General features: G+C 37.9%; 2 protein-coding genes across 5 annotated transcripts in view; one reads left to right on the top strand and one right to left on the bottom strand.

The window, feature by feature from the left end:
• DCBLD2 (discoidin, CUB and LCCL domain containing 2) overlaps nucleotides 1–20,636 on the top strand; it is an 88,198-nt gene that overhangs the window by 50,581 nt on the left and 16,981 nt on the right. For all 3 annotated transcript variants that reach the window (XM_043593938.1, XM_043593941.1, XM_043593940.1), the window contains exons 4-9: nucleotides 10,128–10,179; nucleotides 12,370–12,442; nucleotides 12,757–12,890; nucleotides 14,545–14,585; nucleotides 15,409–15,624; nucleotides 16,366–16,490. In XM_043593938.1, the coding sequence (XP_043449873.1) occupies nucleotides 10,128–10,179; nucleotides 12,370–12,442; nucleotides 12,757–12,890; nucleotides 14,545–14,585; nucleotides 15,409–15,624; nucleotides 16,366–16,490 (641 nt within the window). The remainder of the gene's footprint in view (nucleotides 1–10,127; nucleotides 10,180–12,369; nucleotides 12,443–12,756; nucleotides 12,891–14,544; nucleotides 14,586–15,408; nucleotides 15,625–16,365; nucleotides 16,491–20,636) is intronic.
• ST3GAL6 (ST3 beta-galactoside alpha-2,3-sialyltransferase 6) overlaps nucleotides 15,267–20,636 on the bottom strand; it is an 84,924-nt gene continuing 79,554 nt past the window's right edge. Inside the window, exons 12-13 of one of the 2 annotated variants that reach the window (XR_006299338.1) lie at nucleotides 17,277–17,353; nucleotides 15,267–15,599 (exon numbers count right to left, since the gene is read on the bottom strand). The gene's annotated coding sequence lies outside the window, so the exon portion shown is untranslated. The remainder of the gene's footprint in view (nucleotides 15,600–17,276; nucleotides 17,354–20,636) is intronic. The other variant, XM_043593946.1, reaches the window with a different exon arrangement.

Below are 20,636 nucleotides of genomic sequence, written 5' to 3'. Positions count from 1 at the left end.
AGAATTGGAAACAGGCTCCAGGCTCCGAGCCATCAGCCCAGAGCCTGATGCGGGGCTCGAACTCACGGACTGCGAGATCGTGACCTGGCTGAAGTCGGACGCTTAACCGACTGCGCCACCCAGGCGCCCCAAGACACAGTTTTAATGACTCATTCATTTGAACACTGATTGGCTTTGATAGCCTCGGTTTGTTTCCATCCAGGAAACTTGCTGCCACACTAAATTCTGTGAATATTTTCAAGGAACATCACTGCACGTCCCCAGCTTAGCATCCTAGCTAGAAATTTAGACTATTTGGGATTGAAAAGATCATGAAAAATTTTTCTTCAACAGCTTCATCTGTTAAGCTCTCACAAACACTTGTTGATGTTATACTATGTGTTGTTGATAGAGCCATAATTTTGTGTGAATTTTCTTTATGCAAGAGCACATTGCAAAATTATATTCCCTTCAGTGCCTTATGTCCTGCAGTATGCCTGGCACTGGGAACAGCAGTAAATAAGACTTAGTTATACTTCCATGGCGTTTACAGTACAGGTTGGGAAAAGGCATTAAACACATGGTAATTCGGGGCACCTTGGTAGCCCAGTCAGTTAAGCATCCAACTTTGGCTCAGGTCATGATCTTGCTGTTTGTGGGTTTGAGCCCTGCCTCAGGCTCTCGGCTGACAGCTTGGAGCCTGCTTCAGATTCTGTGTCTCCCTCTTTCTCTGTCCCTCCCCCACTCACACTCTGTCTCTCTTTCTCTCTCAAAACTAAACACTAAAAAAACACATGGTAACTCAGCTGCAGTTATGATAAGTATGATGAAGGAAACATTCCGACAAGAGGAGGCCAGAAATGGGGCGCCTGGATGGCTCAGTTGGTTGAGTGTCCGACTTCAGCTCAGGTCATGATCTCATGGTTCATGGGTTGGAACCCTGCATCAGGCTCTGGGTTGACAGCTCGCTCAGAGCCTGGAACCTGCTTAGGATTCTGTCTCCTTCTGTCTCTGCCCCTCATGCACTGTCTCACTCTGTCTCTCAAAAAAAAAAAAAAAAAAAAAAAAGAGGCCAGAAGGGTTGGAGGAGTGGAAGATTGGTAAAAAGACAAACTCTTCTGAGGAAGTCACTTTTAAGTGGGAACCCAAGGATTAATTGGGAGGTTCTAGACAGAAGAACATTCTAGGGAGGAGAACAGCAAATGCAAAGGCCCTGTGGAAGGAGCTTCAGAGAAGCCGGAAAAGAATCTGGCTCAGCTAACGTGGAGTTGACTGAGTGGTGAGTAGGCTCTGTTATTCAGGGCCTTATAGAAAATGTCACGATTGGAGCTTTTTCCTAAGGGGACATGGAAGCTGTTAGAGCAGGGTAGTAGCGATATGACTGGATTTGTGTTTTTGTTTGTTTTTATGACCTTCCCTGCTCTGTGAATGAGTTGAAGACAGGGAAGAATAATAGTAGGGAGTCCAGTTAAGAGGCTATTGGAGGACACTGGGTCAGAAATGACTGAATTAAGAGTTCTTGTTATAAATGTGACTCTACAGTTAAGCCAGATTCTAATTCTTCTTAAAAACTTGAGAATCAGACCTGTGTTCTCCAAGGAAACATTTTAAAGAATTAAGGTTCTTCCTACATGAGTTTAAGTGGTAGTAAGAGGCTTTGGACATAAAGAAGCCCTCTTGTATGAATCTTTGAACTGCTGCAATGCTGGGGTCGTATCTAGGACACTGTACCTTTGTCCTCCTCACTTTTGTGTCCAGTTAAGGTTTCATTACTCTGTTACTTTTAATGGTTTTTGACCAGTAGTTTCCAATCTTTTCCATTGCCGGTTATCTCTTCTCTTTCTTACCTGTAAACCTCATTTTTGAAAGATCGTAAATACCAGTGAAAAGTTTTTGTGTGTCCCTGCTGGGTAGCAAGGAAAGGCAAAAATATTAACACGTGCAGTAATTATTAGAGGACTGGTGTTTCTACTCTGAGTTGGTGTAATTCCATCAAATTCCAACTAGACTTTCTGCAGTTGAAGAAATATGTAGACCCTAGAGCCATCTTAGACATGCTAGCAACCGCTGGTGAGAAGTTCCATAGAGGGAAACTCCTGAGTTACAGCTGGTCCTACTGAGAGATGCAAAACCAGCTGCTCAGAGGTCCAGAGTCAGTAAGTCAGATCTTTTTATCCATTATCGTAATAAGTGATACCGACATTTTTATTCTAAAATGTAAAATTAAAAATAGCATTTACCTCTGGACTTGAAAATAAAATAAATTTTATAGGTGAGTGATCCAAATTCCTGGTTTTTGAATCTGTTCAACATTAGCCAGCTTCTAGGACAAACTCAACATTTCTGGGATGACTCTGGGCCATAATTTTTTTTTAAGTTATTTTAGTTGTAGGACAGTGAGCTCAGAAAATACATCTGCATTTGCATGGAAGACTTCAGGTCCTTTAAGGCAGTCTGTGTTTGTTATGTGTCATCAGTGAGAGGAGCAGGCGTGTGTGTCTGTGAGTGCACGCGCAGCGGGGAATTGATAGATTCTCCTTCTGTAGAATGTGAATGCATCACTTAAAAACTAATGTTAAACCTGTTTGTTTTAGATTTCACCAGTCCAGAATTTTGTGGTGGTCATATTAAAGTTTGTACTTTTTTTGTTGGGAAAAACAGTAAATAGCTTAAAATTTCATGCGAAATAAAACGAACCAATGTAGTTATTAATGTACTTTCTAGTTGGAATTCATAAACACTTGTTTATTTATTGCTTGCTGACCCCTTACCATCTGATAACAGTCTGCTTACAAGTTACCAACAGCTGGGCCTAGGAAATACTCCCATTTGACAGGATCATTGTTGCTACATGTTAGATTATTCCTAGAATTAACACCAATAGTTTAAAAGTTTTCTGATTGCTACCTTCTTTAACCACCTTTTTTTTCTTTGCAAATATTTTCCATTTTTTTCTGTCTTACATTAGGTTATATCAACTTGTAAATGAAATGGGACAGAATAGAGGACTACTTTGTAACAGGGTGCAGATTTCTGTAACGGGTTGTTTTGTGTTTTCTTGTTTTGCTTTGTATGTTTTTGTTTTTTTTTCATGGGATGCTTTTGGTTTTAAAAATAGAGCATGGGTTGCTTAAGATTGTTTGCTACCTTAATTGTACAGTAATTTTTATACAAACTTTTGTATTTTGAGTACTAAGCTAGTTTTCTGTTTTTGGTGTTTCTGATATGTCCCTAATTTTTGTTATTGTCATATCTGGCAAACATTTTAAAACTTTTAAACTATTAAGTGAGATTTTATTAATGAAGTCTCAGTTTATATGCATATTTCAGATGTATCCTTATTTACACACAAATGTATATGTGTTGTGTTTGTGTACATTATGCGATGTATATGCATGCAGAAAAATATCTGTATTTTGGTGTCAATTTGTAGAAGAAAGGTGCTGACCAGTAAATTTAACAATTTTGCAGAGAAAGAGCATTTAAAAACAATCTAGGAGATTGTTAACCCAAAGAGGTGATTCCATTTATGGGATAGAATTTATTCCAAGTTGACAGATAACCTGAAGAGCCTTAGTGATTTTAGTGTTTTGTATGTGTTTCATTTTTTTAGTGAGTTAGTAATGCTTTGAAGGGAGTAAGTACGTGTTTGTGTGGTGTCTTCCATTACCCAATGACATAATTTTTCACTGCTGCTCTTACTGATGGTATTTATTAGTGCCTTAGATACCGTGTAGTTCACAGAAGAATTTTAATGTTTTATAATCTTTTAATCTTAATATCTTGTGTATATTAATAATGTAATATTTTATATCTTAATGCCATATATTTTATATTTATATATTTTTAATATTCTTGTATTTGTTTTTTAATATACATGTATAGGAATTTAGGTATGAAGAGGGTTTGATTCACCACATGTAGGTACACCTTATAGCCTAAGTTGTTAATTACTTAACTCAGTCATGCCTGCTTCGTCCCTAAGGAAGCATTGACTATTTTCACCTAAGCTCCTACTGTAGACTCAGCTTCCATAGATGGCAGTGTAATATTTCTAAGAGAAACATAAGATTTCATCTCTACTCGTAGTACATAAAAGAAGATGTAAAATACCTCATTTAATATCTGCCACTGAGTAAATGTTATTTGATTCTGAATCACAGTAAATTCTGTTCTATTATATATGTAAGTTTTCCTTCACTAAATTGCAGATGGTACAGATTAATGCCAGGTTCCTATCACAGAAACAAAGACTTAGGCCCAAGGTCACATAGTAATATTGGCGGGAGAACTTAGCAACAAGAAGAGTCTTGTCCTGCATCCTGTAGCACTTGAACAAAGTACCTACACACCTACAGTGCAAGATTGCTGAATTAGAAAGCATGACTTCGTGTTCCTTCAGGCTCTGGGAAATTTGTTAAAGAACATTAGAGCAAATAAAGGAGAGGAATATACGTCGTCGTCTTCATATATTTTCTTCTTTCTGTCAAATAGAGTAACTTAGTTATGATATATTATGCTTTCTTGAGTTAGAATGAATATAGGTACTCAAGCTACCTTTCCTTCACTGGACAAAAATTATACCCTGCAGTTAATATAGTTGGTGTTCTGTTGTTAGTCACAGTGCTAACACTGCTGAGAGTGTTTTCAATTCATTCAGTAACACAAAACCGAGTATTAATTGGGGGAAAATCTAAATCTGTTTCATAATTTTGCATTCACAGAAATGGCCAGTGCCGTGAATGGAAAATATTCCTAAGATAGTAACCAGTGTGCTATTTTTTAATTGATTTTTGAACTTCTAAAATATTTCATATTTCTATGGTGTTATGTATGGGTTAACATTAGATTCATGTTTAAATAAATATTTCATGGGGCAATTATAAGGTACCCCAGCCTGTGTAGTTTTTATGTACTGGTAAAACGTTTAATTGTACTTAAATTAAAAGCGAACTTGTGCATAGGTTATCAGTTATGGCTGACAGTAATATTGCTAAGTTGGGAGCTATCTTAGAAAGTCTGATGTTGGTGTTTTCATTAAGAAAACTGAAATCTGGCATCTTGTTGTTGACTGTTGGCTTGCCTTTGTTCTTGCATTTTCTCCTGTTCTTCCTCACAATTACATGATTCTGCCTTCAAAACCCTACCTGAGGCCTTTGTCTTCTAGAGAGCCTTCCAGGGTTAAGGAAGGTGGCAGATATTAGGGGAATTCTGTTTCTAGGAATCATGATGACACTCACTCTGGGTTGGACTGTACTGCTCAGACTAGTGTAGCATCTACACTGCAGATGCCAGGTCTCCCTTGGGCTGCATAAGGAAAAGAGAATAGAATGCCAGTCAGCTTCCGCAGAACCGCTGAGGGTATTCTGCACACCACTGCTGCCACTCTCTATGGCCCAGAACCTATAACTTCTGTTTAGTGTTTTGTTAATAATATGTATATTATAAATACTCTCTTGTATGTATTTAATATTGGATTTTTTTTAATCCCATGCAGAAGCTCCTAGTTAAGAACGGAGCAAATTATATATTGTCTCGCACTTTGAAAGTGGATCTAGCATGACAGTTGAGTTCGCGATGAGTACTTTATCATTATTAAAATCACTGCCTAAGCACTTTACATATAGTAAGTTCAGCTTTCACTTTGCTCAGGCCAGAAACCTTAGAGTTGTCTTTGACTCTCTCAAACTTTATATCCTTTGGCCATTTCTCAGAATATATTTGAACAAATATCAGCGTCGGACTACATCTCAACACCTCCACTCCTGCCACTCCAATTCAAGTTACCTCAATTATGGCAGGAGATTTTTTTGCTGACCTTTGTTTCTTCCCCATCTCCCCTTCAACCTACTCTCAGCCCAGTGGTGAGCATGAGAATGAAAGTCTCCTCTCTCTTTGTTCAACGTCCTTACCTCCAAGACCCTATAGGATTTGGCTTCTCTTTCCTTGTCTGACTTCATCGCTTACTTTTCTTCCCAGTGTTCACTCTGGCAGCCACCATGCTGAGCGTGCTCCCTCCTCAGGGCCTTTGTGATTCCTCTGCCTATTCTCCGTTACCCACGTACCTCATGCCTCACTCCCTCACCTCCTGCCACCTTCTCAGTAAGGTCTTTCCTGACCATGCTACTTAAAATCGGAACCCCTTAACTTTTCGTAACTGCCTTCCTTTCTTTATTTTTCTAATGCACTTATCACCTAATAATAGTATGTCCATTTCATACTCGTGTCTGTTTTCTCTTATCACCCCACAAAAGGTACATACACTCCCTATATGCAGAGATTTTTGTCTGAGTGTTCTTTGCTTTATTTCTAGTACCTAGAACAACACCTGGTCATCATACATACTTACCTAAGTATTTGTTGAGTGAACAAATGAATAAATAAGTGAACTGCCAGTCCTGACTGTTTTACTATGCTTTATTTCATCCCTCAATGCAGATGTGCTCTATATAAAGGAAAACTGTTACTGCTTTTATAATAGCATCTTTTTCTTCACTTTAAAATTTTTTTATTATCATTTTATTATGCCATATGATTCACCTACTCACTACACTTGACTGATTTTCAGTATATTCAGAGTTGTGTAGCCACCACTATAGTCCATTTTAGAACATTTTTATCACCCCAAAAGAAACCCCATAGTCAGTAGTGGTGATCTCCCATTAACCCTCTCCCTCTCCAGTCCTCAGTAACCACGAATCTGATTTTTTCTCTATAGATTTACCTATTTTGGACATTTCATATAAATGGAGTCAGACAGTATGGTCTTTTTTGACTTGCATCTTCACTTAGTGTATTTGAGTTCATGTTGTAGCATATATGAGTACTTTATTCCCTTTGATGGCTGAATAATATTTCATTGTGTAGATATATCCCATTTTGTTTCTCCATTCATTAGTTGATGACCATTTGTGAAGTGTTTGTATGGACATATTTTCAGTTTTCTTGTGTATATACTAATAGTGGAATTGCTGGGTCATATGTAATCTCTTTTTAAGAAACTGCTAAACTCTTTTCTAAAGCAGCTACACCATTTAAAAATCCCTCAGGAAGTGCATGAGGGTTCCAATTTCTCCAAGTCCTATTTGTCCTTCTGATTCTAGACATCCCAGTGGGTATAAAGCGGTATCTCATTGTGACTTTGATTTGCATTTTCCTGATGGTTAATGATGTTGAATATCTTCATGTGCTTATTGGCCATTCGTATGTCTTTTTCGGAGGAATGTCTGTTCAGATCCTTTGCTCATTTTTAAATTGGGTTGATTGTCTTTTTTAAAATCAAGTTGAAATAATTCTTTATGTATTCTGGATACTAGGTCCTTATCAGATTATATGATTTTCATATATATTTTCCCCCGTTGTGTGGATTATCTTTCTCTTTCATGATAGCATTCTTTGAAGTACAGAAGTTTTTAATTTTGATAGAATTCAATTAATGTATTTTTGTGTGACTATAATGCTTTTGGTATCATATGTAAGAAAACATTGCTTAATCCAAGATCAAGATTTATACCTCTAGTTTCTTCTAAGAGTTTTATAGTGCTAGCTCTTAAATTTAGATCCCCTTTAATTTTTGTATGGGATCTGAGGTAGGGGTCCAGTTTCATTCTTATGCATGTAGATATCCTCTTTTCACAGCACCGTTTGTTAAAAAGACCTTTCTTCCTCCCCACTGAGTTGTTTTGGCATCCTTGTCAAAATCAGCTGACTTTAAATTTAGAACTTATTTCTGGATTCTTCTGTTCCATTTATATAATTTCTTATACATTGCTATCAGAAGTCTCTTAGGCAGATGGTTTCTTTTGAGTTCTATTTATCTTGCCTCAGCTGTGTTCTTATTAGCTAGAAGGTTTGTAGTAATAGTGGTTTTCTGGAAGATTGTTTACTTGGGAAAAGCTTTCAGGAAAGACGTTTTAAAGCTTCTTAATTGCCCGCTCCATGTTTTCTTTCTTTGCCTTTGTGGAGTTGTAAAGCTTAATATTTGTAATCATGATTTCCTTTCTCTGTCTTTAGTCTTCTTGGCTGTCCTCATAGCTGTCCATTTTGAATTCCTATTTTCCTCCTAGGGACCTCTTTTGAGCCTCCATGGAATTTGAAAGCAAGGTCAAGTGAGCTGCATACATATGCATGGCATAATCTGGAATTTCAGTTCTGCATGGACTTATAATAAAACCCTGTTCTGATCAAGTATATCCATAGTTGACCAGCATTCTGGCATGTGGCCTGAAGGTAATGAGGCCAGCTGGCAGTCTTCCTGTGGCTTGAATGCCATGTTGGACCACACAGGTACCTTTGCATCCCAGGCTGTTAATTTTAGAAGTTGAACCTCTAATCTTAGAAGCTAGAAACTCTTTTGGTAGAGCAGAAAAGCAGAAAATCAGTTCTCGTTGATACAGTGTGGAGTAATTAGGAATAATCAGGGTATAGGCAATTCAGTGTGTCTGCTTTTCCCATTCAGCCAGGTCTTAGTGAACCCCTATCCAGGCATGTATTCTCTTAAACTCCTAAAACACAGATTTAATTATTATTCAAGTGTCTATGGTGTGTAGATATGAATCCATGTAATCACTTTCAAAATAATCACTTTTCTATTGGCATAACAGTTACTAGCTCTAGGTCTTTCAGATTTCGTTTGGGTGATAATTTCTTCAGAATTGTAAGCTAGAATAATCAGTGATGCTATGCTTGCTGTGGTGCCCATTAATTTAACAAACATTTGTATCCGTCAGCATGCTAGGATGCATGTGGGGTGTTCTCTCATCAGTGTATTGTCACCCTCAGCTCAGTTGTTTGGCCAAGAATTTATATGTAAACCACTTACTTTTGTGATTGCCTTAAGGCCTAGGTTTTCCTCTATACAGGCTATCCAAGAATGGACTTAGCCAAACATGCCAACAGTCACAGACTTTTATTCATCCCTTTATTCATTAATGTTGATTGAAAGCTTCCTGTTAGGCCATATGCTGTGATTGCTGACAATAGATACAAAGATGAGGACTAAAAGCCTTTTCTGTCCATAGACTAGGCATCGTAAAATGATGTTGCTTATAGCTCCGTGATTACGTCAACGGATTGTTCTTACATAACACGTGGTACTTTGGCAACATGTAATAGTCACCTATTCGTTAAAACAAACAAAAAGCCTTAGGTGCCTACCATGTGCTAAAGGTGTTTGACTTGTGAAAGTGAGGAACAGCTTCTGTGAGGATGCAGCAGTTAAGCCAGCAAGGCTAAAGGACAGTAGAAAATCATTCTTGGTCAAGAGAGCAATATGTGCCCAAGGAACCAAAGAGGGCGGATGTGGCAAGAAACCTGTGCACAGGTACAAAACAAGACTTAGGCGGGACGAGGCACCTCAAGACCTGTGGTACATGTTGACAGCTCTGCCCTCTGTGCTAAGAGCAGAAGGAAGCCATTGACATCTTTGAACCTAAAGCCACGTTTTACCCAGTCTGTGAGCTAAGTCTTAACGAAACAAGTTACCTCTTGCTCGGATTTGGTTTCTAGATAGAAATGTTAAATTTTTGAAGTTCCGTCTTATTTAGGTTAGGGCTTCTTCAGCTTTAGTGTGCTTAAGAATTCCCTGGAGGATTTGTTAAAGCAGATTTTTGAGTATCCACATCCAGAGATTCTGTAAGTCTGGAAGGTATCCAAGAGTTTGAATTGCTGTTAAGTTCCCAGAAGATGCTGGTGCTGCTGGTCCTGGCCATGGACTAGATTTTAGTTACTTAGAGCAACAAAATTAATTCACCTCTCTTTTGTCACTGTTTTCCTTGTGTGTACCTAGCAAAGGATCGTTTTTTAAGCTATACAATAATGAAAAAGTTTTTATTTTTTCAGGAGCTATATTTTGTAGAAGTCACTTTATATCTGTAAATTACACTCATCTGTGTAACTTCTATATATATGATACAGGACTCAATGAGGTGATGTGGTAGCAAACAGTATTGGAGAGACAGAGCTCTAGAAATCAAGATACTTTATATCAAGGAAATCATAATCAACAAAAATTTGTAAAAAGTTATTAGTACTACCTTGACAGCTGTTGAGATTTAAAATTTAGAACAATATGATTTGGGATTTGGGAACAGTTGGTGTTCAGTAAAAGTATGTATTATTGAATCTGTTTTTTGTTTTTGTTTTTCTAGATCTAATTACTTGTTTAGACACTGCATCCAGTTTTTTGGAACCTGAGTTCAGGTATGACTATATTTGTAACCTTTTTTCCCTTCACTGTTATTCTTCATCTACTTCATCATTATTCTTTATACACTAAAGATAATGCACATTAATGTATGTGTCACACACATGACACATAATCATTGCTCTAAGATGTCAGCAAATTAGAGCTTATTTAAAGCCATTGAGTAGCCATGTTTAAATTTTGCTTTAATTGTAGCATTTGGATCTTCTCTACAATGAAAGTATAATTTAATATACTTTAAAAGTAGAACTAGTTGCTTTTCAAAGCCTGGCAAAACTGCTAATGAAGCTAGAGGCGTTACTTATCTTTTCTCAAAAAGGAGAAGAGAATGATTTCGGCTGGGACTGAATTCTTCAGTGTTCTTGCCCAGGCAGCATTTCTACTACTGTTTCGCTGCTTTCTTTGTCTCTTTTCTCGGCTGGGACTAACCTTTGCTGGCTTCTATTCCACCACTCACGTTGCTGCCAAATTACATCCTAAAATACATGTCTGATCATCCCCCTACTTTAAAATCTTCATGAGTTCCTTCTTAGGGCAGATGTCATCCAAATTCCTTAGCCTGGTTTCGGGATCCTTCACAAGTAGCTCTTGGGCCAATTTTCCAATGTCATCTTACGTACTTATATTGAAACGGCTCTGGATTCTTTACACTGCTCTGAGCTGTCTGAACTTTTGCCTAGAATCGCTTTACTCTCTGCCTGGCAAATTTATTCCCATCTTGTAAGAGCTGTGTCACTAACCTCCCCCCCAGCTTGCTGCCACTCCCCAAAGAACTCCCCAAAGAACAACCTTTATGTTGTCTTCCAGAATAGTTCTGTGAGGGATGGGTACTCTATTCAGCACTCAGGGAGGATCCCGATCAGCAGAGGTGGCTCTGTCATCAGTGTGTGGCACCCAGCCCTGCCTGAGGGTCTTGTAGCCTCTCCTCTCAGCTCCGTCATCACCACCCAAATGCAAACTGCCGTTCTCTCTTGCCTGGCCTATGGCACTACCAGCCTAACGATGTCTCAGCTTCCACTCGTAGTTCTTTACAGTCTCTTTCTTCTCAGGAGTCAGAATAATCCTTTTTGGAAATATGAATCGGATTGTGTGTATAAGCTGTCAAAATCCTTAATTGACTTCCCATTTTTACTTAGAAATATATTCCAGACTCTTCACCATAGCTCCCAAGGCTTCTGCATGATCTGGCCCCTGCCTACCTCTCCAGCTTCTCTCAAACTAATGTTACCCTTTTAGTTTTACAGTGCTCACTGTACTCTACCTGCACTGGTCGTCCTCCATTGATGACACACACACAGGCCCCCTTGCTTCATGGCCTGCTGTTCCTGTCCATGAGGGTGCATTGCCCTCCCTTTGATGAGGCTTCACTTCCTCAGAGCCCTGTTTCCTGACTGAGGCAGTGCAGAGCCTGGTATAAAAACTTAGACTCGGGAGCCCACCTGGCAGTTCCCAGTTGCGGGACCTGGGCACACTGTTTCTCAGTTTCTTCATCTGTAAAATGAGGAAAATAATGATATCTACCATTAGGGTTCTTGTGTGGGTTACCTGAGGTACTCAGAAGGCTGCTCGGCACATAGTAAATTTACTGCATGTTTGTATTACTTTTTTACTTCTATTAACTTTGCTTTCTCCTACTTATTTCAGGGAGCACCTTTTCTTCATAGCAAAATCATAATCTAATTACTCATTTAGGTATCAGTTTAACGTCCTTCCCCCGACATCTGGAGCATAGACATAGTGAAAATGGGGGCATATTTATTTGGCTGATGTTTGTAAACCCAGTACCTAGCACAGCCCAGCACTTAACAGACAACAAAATAGACATTCAGATAAATGTGTTGAGTGGGTAGATGGGTGGGTGAATGAGTAAATAAATGAATAAATGCCAAACATTTTTAAGTCAACTTAAATTTGATTTGTAGAAGGTTGGTAAAATAAATTGTGGTTCATTCACAAAATAGAATAGCTTGTAGCTATTAAATTCATATTAAATATGAATAGATCATATAGCAAAAATGTCTACCATTCATTATGAACTAAAAAAAAAAGGCTTTTTAGAAGTGGTGCTTCTCTTAGGGCAGTGAGATTATACTTTTTAAATGAGCTGAAAAATGAATATGTGGTTTTTGTTCTTTTCCCCCAGAAAGTACACTGTATATACCCTTGAACTTGTTTTCATTTCACAGTAAGTACTGCCCAGCTGGTTGTTTGCTTCCTTTTGCTGAGATCTCTGGAACAATCCCTCATGGATACAGAGATGTAAGTCGCAGTAACACAGACTTTTGTTAATGTTGTGATTTAACTTTATTTTTTTTAAACTCCAGAGTAGGTTGATGTGTACCGATTGAATATCTTTAATCTTAATTTATTTTCAAGGGACTATTATTATTTTTTTTGTATCATGTAATGTTTCATTCTTGTGCTATAAGTCTGTTCTTTGTTATCACATCACTAATCCTGTATTTACTGAGAATACTGCCCGGGTCAACTCCTTTCTCGAGGAAAGGAGTGTCTTGTTTATAAATTACCCAAAGAAAATTAAATACTAATCTTTTATTTCTCCTTTCTTCAAGTCCTCACCATTGTGCATGGCTGGTGTGCACGCAGGAGTAGTGTCAAACATTTTGGGTGGCCAAATCAGTGTTGTAATTAGTAAAGGTATCCCGTATTATGAGAGTTCTTTGGCTAACAACGTCACATCTGTGGTGTAAGTATATGTGTTATTGACGATAAGAGGGTTGGGCAGGGGTGGGATAGTGACTAGTTAGACCTGAGCAACATCACTGTTAATGGTGTTCATGGAATCACAACGGTGGGGTGAGCACTCCCATCTTTGTGTGCTGATTGTCTGAATATCCTGAAGAATATAGGCCAGGTTCCACTACCTTGGCATGTTCTCAATCAGAAAGGTAGTCATTTAGGAGGATGATTTGTTCTTTCCTGAGTGCTTAAACAGTGTCGAGAGTAAGGGTCTAAAAGTCTGTGGCCAAATTTTTATTTCATTTTAAAGATCAGGAGGCATAAGTGCTCTGTTTCTTACAGCCTGTGTGACCTAGTGTTACGAATCCTCCCCTAATCCAAAGAGAATATTTTAAGAATGTATTTTTATGGTTACTACAGTGATCAGTTTTATGAAACCGAATAGGCATCACAAGCAAGAAAAGTTGAAACATTAAATAGAAATGTAATACTTGGGATCTGTTTTTGTAAATCTTGCCTCTTAGATGGGCTTAGTCCTGTAGGTAATACTAAGCCTAATTGAAAGCAGGCCAGTTTCTCTTCAGAGGTCCTAGGGCAGTTTTCATTCAGAAGATGAGAGCATAATCTGTGTCCATGACGGTATAATACAGGAGCCAGCAGACATCTTCTGCAAAGGACCAGCTCGCACATATATTGGGCTTTATGTGCCACATGTCCCTGGTCACTTACTCTTTTTCGGTTCATTTAAAGCTTTTTAACCATGCAGAAACCATTTTTGGCTCCCTGGCCATACAAAATAGGCCCTGTATGAAATATCATTTGCCCATCCCTGGTATAGACTTAGCTACCTTTCCATCTCTTGGTTTCTTCTAGATGATTTTACGCAGACTCTTTCATTCCTTTCCCCTCTTCTACCTTTAGAAAGAATTTTTTTCATCAGTTCTCTTCCTTTCATACCTTAAGAAAAAAATGAGGGTGGGTCACATCCATTTGGAATAATGGTTTGAATGTTGTGCTGAAGTCAGGAGCATACACTGATGATTTTATCCCCCCCAGGTTCTTTAGAGTCCTTGGTAAACTAGTCACGTGTTCCCCTCCCCCTCCATTCTTCCCACGGCACTTAACTTGCCTGTTACTTTGAAATCCAGATGCGGTGCTGGGTTGCAGCTTAAACTTGTTCTGAGCTGTGCTTATTCCTGTAACAAGTGCAAGCTCTCTTATTTGTAGCCAGCTTTTTTTCTGTTTACCCCAGGAAACTTGAGCCTCATTCTCTGAGAGTTACAATATACTTGCAACAAAAGCAAATGACACATAAAAGTTTGAGGAAACTGTTTATTTCCATGAAAGATAAATAAAATAAGTACATATTAAAGGTTACATGGGCATACTTGGACATTTCATGTGTGATACAGGCACTAGATACTTGTAGAGAAAGTTGTTTATGCTGAGTTCAGAAGTTGTTATTCTGATTTCAGAAGTTGTTTTGAAATCAGACTTTTTTTGGGGGGGGGGGGCTGAGAACAGTATCTGTTGTTTAATGGCCATAGACTATCCTTAGTTCTTTATATAGTAAAATAAAAACAAAAGAAAAAGTTTTACTAAGACAAATATGGGGAAGTCAATATATGAGTGTCACCGAGAAAAACCTTTCTCTCTTTCAGGGGACACTTATCTACAAGTCTTTTTACATTTAAGACAAGTGGTAAGCCTTTCATGGACTTTGTAACCTACTATAATTGTGTAGTTGTTAATATTTTTTAAACACTGTCATGCAGTATGCCAGTGGCTGTTTTTTTTGCACTTTTTCATATGTCACACTAATACAATGGATGGAATAACTGAAAGTTTTATATTATTGGGAAGTTCCTTAGGACAGGTGATTTTTTTCACTATGTCTGAACAAGTAATTAATTCAACAGAATATATTTATGAGCATCTTTGATTTTTCAGGCACTGTTCTGGTGCTAGTGAAACAAAAGTGAGCAGAATAGACAAAATCCTCCTTTCCTGGTGCTTAAATACTGGTATTGAGAGATTGACAGGAAACAGTGGATAAATTATAAATAAATAATAAATTATAAATAAGTTATAAATAACTCTTTATAATATTATAGAAAATGTAGAAAAGTAAGTCAAGAAAAGAGGATAGGCAGTGCAGGAGGGACTGGTCTGGAGTTTTAAGTGGAGTCAGGGAAGGCCTCGTGGAGAAAGTGACACCTGAGCAAACACCTGAAGGCAGTAGGGAGTGCGTCATCCACTGGTCTGAAGACAGTGTCCCAGGAAGAGGATAATGCATTGCTGCTAAACTAATGGCTATTGCTTGTGAATAAATATGTCTGTCCATTTCCTGACAAGACACAAAGACAGAACCAAGAACATCGCCTACTTTTGAAATTTCTGTATTACAGTGTGTTATTAGCATAGTATATATTAATTACATGTACAATAGAAAGTTTCCAATGAGCACATTTATACAGATTTTGAATTTATTTCTGGCAACCACATTACTGTCTCTGTCGTTTCAGGCTGTTACGGCACACTGGGGATGGAATCCGGGGTGATTGCCGATGCGCAGATAACAGCATCGTCTGTGCTGGAGTGGACTGACCATACAGGGCGGGAGAACAGCTGGAAACCCGAGAAAGCCAGGCTGAAGCAACCCGGACCTCCTTGGGCTGCTTTTGCCGCTGATGAGTATCAGTGGTTACAAATAGATCTGAATAAAGAAAAGAAGATAACAGGTTGGGAGACATACTTTTCTAGAATGATTCCTGGTTCTGATTTTATTCAGAAACCTGATAGCATCGAAGATTTTCATAGAAAATTAGGTCACTGCAAATGTAATTGTATGGTGTTAAATATTACTCCAGGTGGTTTTATGAAACATGGCAGAGGAGAGGGGTTGGTATTTGATTTTTATTAACTTTGCTTTTTCATTGTAGTAAGATTCTTTTAAGGTACTGTTTCAGTTAAGTGATCTTGACATCTCTTATAGTCGTTAAAAGAAATTTATGTTCAAGGAGTTCATTTTAAGTGCTATAAATTATACTCTTCATGTGCTGAATACAAATTTATTTGGAGCAGTTCATCAGATGGTTAGAATAATTGATTAGAATTGGGTTAAGTAATTTTTGTTAAAGATTTATGTCGATTTGGTTCTGAAAAAAAGAATCGTTTTAATCTGTTCCTTCCCAGGGGGTCGTTGTTACTTGGTAGGTAAGATATATTTTACAATGATGTGAACACAAGCTGTCAAAACAGAATAGTCCTTTCCTTATGTACACCCATAATTCATGTGTCTCTACAAGGGAACAGAGCCAAAGATTTATTTACTATTATAATGAAACCTGGCCCTTAGAGACGGTAATGTGCTACTGGCAAAAATGTCTGGACAGTACACTTTAGGTATTTGGGCTTCAATGCTTAACAAACTTCAAGGATCAGATCGGGCACACTAATGAAAGCCACTCTGCGTTCCTTAGGCATTGTAACCACTGGCTCCACCATGGTGGAACACAATTACTATGTGTCAGCCTACAGAATTCTATACAGCGATGATGGACAGAGATGGACGGTGTACAGAGAGCCTGGTGTGGAGCAGGACAAGGTAAAATGATTATCAAGGTTTTATTTTAAAAATGGGTCTTTACCAAAAATCAAGGAAGCTCTCCTGTGTGATGTTAACGTTGGCTATCATTTGGCCTCTGCTTTCTTCTGGTTATTTTACCTTGTGTTGGTTTTTAGCTTTCTTTACTCTTCTAACTGTGGTTAGGAAATTCTTAGTGGTTCCAGGTCCTTTTTAATTATTTTAAGGGTAAGTACTTTTCTGATGTTTTTCGCTACATTTTTAACTCAATTGTTTAGATACTTTATGAAGAAGTTCTAAAAAAGGAGGACTGCCTGGCTGGCTCAGTGGTAGAGCATGTGACACTTGATCTCAGGATCATGAATTCAAACCCCACGTTGGGCGTAGAATCTACATGAATGAGTGAATTTGGGCGTAGAGCCTACATGAATGACTTTGAGTAAGTAGTGGTAACTTAAAAAAAAAAGAAATCCTAAAAATGAACTTGTAATTTCTTAAGATTTTCTTATTAATCCAAAGAATGATGGAGAGCCTAATTTTGTTTCCAGATTTCTTTTCTGTAGGCCAGGGGGGACAAAAGACAAAAGCTAAAGGCAAAAGTACATTATAGTATAGGATATAGATTTGAAAGTTCATTTCAAGATTACCTCCCCAAATTTTGTCTTAGGAAACTTCTATTTTTTTTTTCCTACCTGAAGAATTTTCTTAACTTCTGTGGTAATGAAATTGTTGTTTTAGTTAGTAGGCTGTGATAATGCAGAAATGGTCCAAAGCAGATGATAAGGGATGGGGAGTAGGCAGAAGTACCTCTGGCTCGTGATCCACCATGAAGATCTTATAACTGGGCGAATCCTTGTGCTCAAGGAGGGTAGATTTCTTATCACCTAGAATTGAAATTGTAAGCACAATTTTTTTAGTGAAACTTCCCTGAGTTTAATTTCAACTATATGATGCTGTCAGTTCTCTATCATATGTATGATTTGCTAATATATCTTCAGTTACCACTTTTCTTATCTCTCTAGTCAGAAAACTCCAGGGGCTTCCTATAATCTGTCATATGGATCTAAACTCTTCTGTTGTTATTCAAGGTTGTCTTCCCTCTCTTCTGTTTGATATCACATGACCTTCATCTTTGGTGAGGCTCTACCCATTGAGTATATAACAGTATTGTCTTTATACTTATCTTCTGCTAAACCCCAAACTTGGCTACTTTTTACTCTGAGCACATCTGTACTTATTTGTAGAATATTTGTTATACTTGTGGAATATAGTTAATTTTTTGAAATTATAAGAATTATCCATGCTCCTATTATAAAAACATCTAGCACTATTGAAGTATATTTCTGAAAAAGACTTTCTTTTTTGCTTCATTTTTGAAAGATAATTTCATTAAGTATAGAAACCTAGGTTGATGTCGTCGTTCCCTCCATTGTTTTCTGGTATGCATTGTTTCCAGTGAGAATTCCTTTGTTCCTCAATAGGTAATGTGCCTTTTTATTCCTTAGCTGCTTTTAAGATTTTCTTTTTATCATCTGTTTTAAGCAGTTTAATTATGATGTGCCTTTGTGTAGTTGTCTTCGTGTTTCTCCTGCTTGGGCTTTTTCGAGCTTCTTGGATCTGTTGGTTATAATTTGCATCAAATTTGGAAAACTGTGGGCCATTTTTTCTCAAATATGTTGCTTCTCTAATTCTAACTACATGAATATTATGACTCTTGCAGATGTCTCAAAATTCACTGGTGCTCTACACATTTTTTTTTTAATCTCCTTGTTCTAGTTTGGAAAATTCTATTGTTTTATCTTCAAGTTCACTAATCTGTTCTGTAACATCTAATCTATTAATCCTGTCCAGTGTATTTTTATCTTCTGTGTTGTATTTTTACCTCGAAATTTTCAGTTTTGGGCTTTTAAAAATTTCTTTCAAGTCTCTCCTGAACATTCCCATGCTTTTTTCCACCTCTAAAACATATGGAGTATGTAATAACTCTTTTAATGCCCTTATCTGCTAATTCTGTCTACTAATGTGTCACATGTGGGTCTTTTTCTTTTTTAAGTTTATTTATTTTGAGAGAGAGGGGAGAGCGGGAGCAAGCAGAGAGGATGCAAGGGAGAGGGAGGGAGAACCCCAAGCAGGCTTCACGCTGTCAGCACAGAGTCTGACGTGGACTTGATCCCACAAACTGTGAGATCAAAATCAAAAGTTGGACCCTTAACTGTGCCACCTAGGTGCTCCCATGTGGGTCTTTTTGTGTTGATGGGTATTTAAAATATTTACATGCCTGGTAATTTTTGATTGGTTGCCAGACATTGTGAACTTTTACACTGTTTGGTGCTAGTGTTTTTTATTACTCAAATATTTTTAGCTTTACTCTGGTATACAGTTAGGTTACTTGAGATTATTTGGTCTTTTTAAGGTTTACATTTTAGCTTTGTTAGGCAGGACCTGAGCAGCTTTTAGTTCAGATTTTTTTCTACTACAGAGACAATAGTGTTCCAAGTACTCAACCCAAAGTCCCATGTATAAATGAGTTTTCTTCACACTATCTGTTGGTAACATGTGCTGTTCCCAACCCTGAAAAGGACTCCTTTTCAGTGGTTCTTTTCCCATCCACAGATAGTTTCCTTACATGGAACTGAAGAGTTAAGGGTAAACTCCCTACAGATCCTAGAAGTCTCTCTTTCTCTGCAGTTCTTTTCTCTCCTATACCCTGTCTTGCAAATTCTAGCTGGCTTGGCCTCTCCATCTCTGAGCTTTGTGTTCTCAATTCACTGAGACACGAAGGCTCTCTCCAGACAGTATTGGGGCAATAGAAGGGTTCACCTCGTGTGTTTCTCTTCTCTCAGGGAATATTGCCCTGTACTGCCTTTTGTCCCACGTTTAAAAACCATTGTTTTATATATTGTATCTAATTTTTTCAGATGTTTAGGTCAAAGAATAAATTTAATCTCTATTAGTGTCCTGGATAGAAGTAGAAGTCTTTACATTGAATTATATAAAATACCAATCTCTTGGCTCACTTACATTAGCCCATCTGCTCCCTCATCTACCTCCAACCAGAGTAATTGGTATATTCTGTTTTCACACCCTTTCTAAATAAGCATGCACACATGCATGATGAGCACATACAGACTGAGACAGCTTTTGGTTTTCTTTTCAGAAGATGGGAATGTACCTAAAGAACAATAGAATGTTGTCCTTCCTTTCAAAGCCCAGAACCCCCTGATGAAAGCTTCAGCTCTGATATGCTGCCAACCCAGTGGTGAGGGTTGAACGAGTCACTGTCCCTTGGCATGGCATCTGCATCAGAGCAAATGACTTCTCAGAGGGGAAGAACCAAGCCTCAGGCAAGGAGTGCTCCTGGCCCCGGAAATAAACCAGGAGACACACAGGCCACTGGCATAGAAATCCTGATTGGCTGCCGTGTGGGTGGCTCTTCCGGAAATCTGGTGTTAGAAGCTCAGATTCACGGCTCTGAAGTGCCTTGCACATAGGAGGTGCTCATAGTACTAACTTGAAGCCCTTGACCAAGTCCTGGTGAATCACACCTACTCAGAGAATAACATCCCCAGCTCTTCTTTCAGCATTGGTTCGTATTACTCTGTCCATATGTATGACATTGTATCTTATTGTGGTTTTTCAGAGCTTAAAGAAATGATAAAAAGTAGAAGATACTAGCTCATTTTCTGTTTATAATCTAATCACCAAATGAATTTTCAAAATAAATGTTTAACCAGCAAAAAAAAAAAAAAAAAAAAAAAAGGGAATGTATATACAACTTGATAACATGTTGCTTTTAAATAGCTGCCATATTTGTGTGTGGTAATATCCAGTAAAATTTAAGTTCCTTGAGAGTGGGAACTTTGACTTCCATTTCCATTTTTATCCTCATGACACCTTACAGACCTCTTTACACACAGGGTCTTATAATAAATGGTCAAAGATCAGAGCAAGTCTTTTTTACTTAGTTCATATAAAATCTTTATCCTTTAAGGTTTTCTATAAAAATGAAACTCCAGTGTGGAGTAAGATCTCAGGGTTAGTTTTTATGTCTAAACTATTGTTCCTGTTCCACTAATACAGTAGACAACAAATAATTGCTTTTATTTTATTTCTGAGGAAATAAAGAAGAGAACTGCAGAGAGAGAGAGACTTCTAGGATCTGTCGAG

The sequence above is a fragment of the Prionailurus bengalensis genome, chromosome C2, assembly GCF_016509475.1.
Source record: "Prionailurus bengalensis isolate Pbe53 chromosome C2, Fcat_Pben_1.1_paternal_pri, whole genome shotgun sequence".
NCBI classification, from domain to species: domain Eukaryota; kingdom Metazoa; phylum Chordata; class Mammalia; order Carnivora; family Felidae; genus Prionailurus; species Prionailurus bengalensis.
This window is presented reverse-complemented; position numbering and strand designations above follow the sequence as displayed.